Below are 4,879 nucleotides of genomic sequence, written 5' to 3' on the forward strand. Positions count from 1 at the left end.
CTAAGACACTGAGATCATTTGACCCTCTTGAAGGAGAGGAGGGGGGGGGGAGCCAAAGAAGCCACTTCCAGCGATCTATAAAGCATAAATCACATTATTGCGATGTTCCCTCACAAAAATAGAAGCTCTGTCTCCCTGCTTTGCCAGAACAAACAGCAGCAGCTCTTACAGGGCACTCTTTATGGTTTATATAAGGACTATTTGACCTCTGACCTCCTGGGAAAGGTCTGCAGGGCATGTTTAAGCTCAATCCATTTATTGCATTTTCTGCACACTTCATGAATCACTGTAAAAAGCCAAGTATCACCGACTTCTTGGCTGTCTGGTCCACTTTGTTTCAAACTGAAACACAAACATTCGTGATCCCCAGAGGATGAAAGCTAATCCGTGAATTTGACATGAAATCTCCCCACAACTGTTGGATGGATTTTCTTAAAAATGTGTGTAAGAGACTAATGCCCCCCTCCCCCCTACTCCTTCCCCCCCACCCTACCTTCATCACAGTAAGAGTCTGCCTCCTCCTGCCTCTCATCTGATTAGCGTGAGCGCGTGCGCGCACGCGCGCGCGCGCCGGGGAACACTGAAGTTGGCTCGGTAATAAGCACTATAAGGCGGTCTGCCGGAGCCCAGTCTGTGGGAGGGGTCTGCTAAACCTTTCCCTCTAATTGACCAGGGAACAGAATCAGTCGGGGATGCGAGCGGCCACAGACGGAGAGAGAGGTACTCAGCGAACCGCATGTTGTTTCTTAATAGCCTATTATTGGAACACATTAGGTGGAATCAGATTTGTTAGCGTGTCGCATGGTTACTAAGTGTTTTCGGAAAAACGACGTGAGAGCTTGAAGGAGCCAGAAAAAAAAAAAAAAAAAAAAAAAAAAGTGTTACTGATCAGAGGAAATATTTCATTCTCATTAATTTGGGTGTTTTATTTTGTCACGAATTTATTTAAGAGTTTAAGCTACGTGTGATGCAGGCAGGAGAGAGAAGCCTCTTTAGGCTTAAAGCATAAAAAAATGCAACGGATGAAAGTTGTTGCTGCGTTTCAGTGAGTTTAAACATCTTATTGTTTTCTTTTCTGCGTGTTTTCACGGACAGAAACGGACGCATGGGCTTGACAAAACGGGAAACCCGTGCTCAAATGGCTGATCTCGAACTGTTTTACTTTGATCAACCCGATCCGAGAGACGCCTCCCCGGCTTTAAACAAACCAAGTATCGCCGAGGTAAAGTCGCTCGATCCCGGCGGAGGAGACGGTTCAGCACCATGGACAGAGACCCGGAGAGCGCCGCGGCCGGAGGAGGAAACCGAAACCTCTTTCAGCCACAAACACCAGCACGATGAAGATGGGGATGATGTCCAGCTGATAGGGACCGGTCCACAAGCCTGCCCACTGAGTCAGAGCTCCTCAAGTGAACTGTACGAGGAGGAGGAGGAAGAGGAGGAGGTGATGGAGGAAGAGGACATCACGGAACTTTACTTGCTGTCCGATGACGACCTCTCCTCGGAGGGCTCGGGGAAATCTGTGGATTACGGCTTCATCATCGCCGTGACTTGTCTGGTGACTGGCATCTCTTTGGTCGCCATATCTTACACGGTCCCCAGGGACGTCCGCGTAGACCCGGACAGCGTGTCCGCCCGGGAGATGGAGCGTCTGGAGAAGGAGAAAGCCAGAGTGGGTGCCCATCTGGACCGGTGTGTCATAGCGGGACTGTGTCTGCTCACCCTCGGGGGCGTGCTGCTCTCCACGCTGCTCATGATCTCCATGTGGAAAGGGGAGATGATGAGGAGGAAAGCCTTCGCCTATTCCAAACACGCAGCAAAGTTGTACGGCTCGATCAATTTGAGAGCAGGCTCCAGCCCGACTCTGGAATCCTGCTCTCATTTGTCAGCCGCTGATGAGGATTTAGAGGTGCTCAGCTGAATTTATGGACAGGACAAGCGGAAAAGACTCTGAAGGTGCTTAGAAAATCCTGCCAGTGCTGTCCTTTAATCGGCGGGTTTAATGCCTTCTTTTTAATTTCAAACAGCTGTTACTACTTTGGTTGATATAGACCTCTTTTTAAAGGACAGACACATTTTCTCAAGTCGTTTGCATTACAATTCTCTCACATGTAAGAGTTTTGGGCTGCTGTAATTGCCTCTTTCTCATCTAACCCCAGTTCAACCGAGTATCACGGCAAAGCGTGAAATAGACACGCTGGGCCACTACAGCAAAACACAAGATAGCCACGCTTTGGGCCGACTAGTCGGGAAAGTTACACGTTTTGAAACGTACACACACGTATCATGAAGCCTGGAGGTTCAGAGAGTGTAACGGATCTAGTTTAAGGGCTTTTCAGATTCCCAAACACTATACAGAGGGTGATAACACTCTGACTGGCAACTATGACTAGTTAACTCTGGGGAGTTATTATGGTTTATCTTTTGTCATGATGATTGAGAAGGAAGCTGTCCAAATAGAGCGTTAACGTTACAAAGTAACCTCCAAGAGTGTGAGCTTGCATGTATTTGATTCAGAGGAGCATCTTGCCAGACGATGCTGAGCCAAAGCTTACTCATTCAAATAAATGGGGAGGCTGTGTTAATTTTTTTTAAATGCAGGGCTGCTGTTGCTCTGAATGTGACCTTATACACAAACCAAGCAGAAGTTTTCCAAAGTCTTTGTAGTAAACTCACACCTGCTGGAGCCTGATATTAATGTGCATTATTTAGACACGGAGAGGAGGGTGGATTTTGTCCATCACGTCTTAGACTGAACTCAGATCAGGAATAAATACCTTAATGCAAAAGCAACAATTACAGCACCCATTACATCTTCTAGTGCATACTAGTAATGTGTTAAAACAGATCTGAACAAATGTGAATCGGTTCTTTAAGTTAAAAGTATGCATACACAGTGATGAGCTGTAAAAAAAAAAAAAAAAAAAAAAAAAAAGTACTCACAAACAGTATTTTTTAGAGGATAAAACATGAACTCTTCTTTCCTGAAATATATATTTTGTTTACATCTGTGGTTGGTGGTTTTCCTGATGAAGATCTCTGGCCCACCTTTTTGTTTACCACTGCTTCTAATAATGCTGCTCCTTCAGCGGGATTCCTGCTCAAATGCCCATGCAGACTTGTTTGCTGAAAGGCCTGAACCGTTGTAACGATTCGTTGCCTTCAATTTCCACCTTTGTCAGAAACAACAGCGCGCTAACAAAGCGGTGCAGATCTAGTTTGCAAAAAAATAACAATTGCATGAATCAAGGCCGAACTCCAAAGAAATTCTGTTACATAGAGCCGTGACATGATGAGGTGACGCTCGTGTTTGCTCAGATTTGTTGAAACACAAATAGTGATACCACAGGAGGCGTAATTAGATTTTGTGGTTGAGCACCGATGTCAGAGACGCAACATACACTGGGGGGTTTTGACTGCAGATGTTCAAAAGCATTCAGAGAGAGAGAGAGAGAGAGACGGAGAGAGAATCAACAAACCCATGGGGGGAAAGCTCTCCTGGTAATTGGTGTTAGTTAATTGCTCGTGGGAGGCCTGTGAACCAGTGGAAAAAAAAAAAAAAAAAAAAAAATATTTTAACAGCCATCTCAATCAAGCCCACTTCACCCGCTCATCAAAAATTAAACCAGTCCAGCTGCAATGTGAGAGTGAAATGTTACATTGCATTGCAGGGGAAGGAAGTAATGGATTGCTGTGAATACACAGTTTAATCGGCTGCTCACGGTGTGCAGAAAGCGGTGCAGCCTCTGTAATTGGAAATGTTTATGACTGGATCATCCTCCACACGACCTTCGCTCTCTCTCTTACCTCATTAATGCAATTAGATAGGTGGAATTAGCCGACCTCAATGAAATATTAAGTTGATTTCTAATGCAAATCTGTCCTCGTTATATCACAGGTGACATAGAGGGGTAGTTTCACGGGTGTCTGATGATTTTGTTTGTTTGTATGAAGAAAAAAACGAATTTCTCAGATGCATAATTTAGTGATAAAGAGTTGAGAGTCCCCCACTTTTTTTTTTTTTTTCCTCAACTTGACTCATGTGCTGCAGATGGTGATTTCTTCCAATTCCCCAGATCGACTTTTCTCCACAGCCATCATGAGAACAGCTGGGAGCTTGTTGCATTAACTGCGTGGGATTTGGAGCGAGTGGTACAGCATAGTAAGAGAGTCGGTTTTCACAGTTGTGAAAACATGAACGTCAGCCTCCCAAATCAAAACACAACCCGCAAAGCACTCAGGCTGATTGAGGCTATACCGTCTGTGCAGGTTTTTCCAGCGCTTGTTTGGGTTTCATCCAGTTGACATACCTACTCTGAGATTTCTCCGTGAGCATGCTGGAAATGTGCGATTTTGACATCACTTCATCTACTGTATGTATGCCAGAATTAGAGCCAGCACAGTGTCTGTCCCGGAAATAAAATAAGGATTTTTTTTTTTTTACCATCATAAAGTAGTAATTTTTCTCCTTTATAGCTCCTCAAATCTCACCTCAAGGTTTTTAGTTGTAGTTGATATAATTTCATCTTATTGTGCTGGAATGTTATTTTCCTTGTCTCCAAGGTCAACAATTGAGTTTTTTAATACCAACTTGACAATTTGTTTTCAAGTCAAAGTTGCTTCATATTTGAGAGTCTTTATGCAACAAACAAGGTACAAATTTAGTCATTAAACAGTAGGCATCACAGTAACTCACAAATCCGATGCGTTGCACCAACTATTTGAAATCCCTGAGTAAATTTGGGTAGTGTCATAAGTTCTTCCTAAAACTACTGATTAACTGAAGTTATGAAAATATGTCTTGGCTGCGAAAGACTTCAGTCAAGAGTAACTTGATTAGAAAACAAATCTGCAAATTCTAATTGTAAACAGGAAGACA

General features: G+C 43.9%; 1 protein-coding gene across 1 annotated transcript; it reads left to right on the forward strand.

Annotated features, from left to right (window-relative positions):
• Positions 1 to 592: 592 nt before the first annotated feature.
• LOC138214959 (transmembrane protein 74) lies at positions 593 to 3,005 on the forward strand. The gene is made up of 2 exons (XM_069176823.1): positions 593 to 720; positions 1,096 to 3,005. Exon 2 carries the CDS (start codon positions 1,106 to 1,108, stop codon positions 1,919 to 1,921), a length of 816 nt encoding a protein of 271 aa, XP_069032924.1. The 5' UTR covers positions 593 to 720; positions 1,096 to 1,105; the 3' UTR covers positions 1,922 to 3,005.
• The last annotated feature ends 1,874 nt before the right edge of the window (positions 3,006 to 4,879 follow it).

This window comes from Embiotoca jacksoni, unplaced genomic scaffold (genome assembly GCF_022577435.1).
Source record: "Embiotoca jacksoni isolate LCO1_2020_lvr unplaced genomic scaffold, fEmbJac1.0.p SCAF_7, whole genome shotgun sequence".
Lineage (NCBI taxonomy): Eukaryota > Metazoa > Chordata > Actinopteri > Embiotocidae > Embiotoca > Embiotoca jacksoni.

What these genes read in the sequence shown, in the direction of transcription:
- LOC138214959 (XM_069176823.1), top strand. Translation starts at nt 1,106, where the DNA reads ATGGGCTTGACAAAACGGGAAACCCGTGCTCAAATGGCTGATCTCGAA.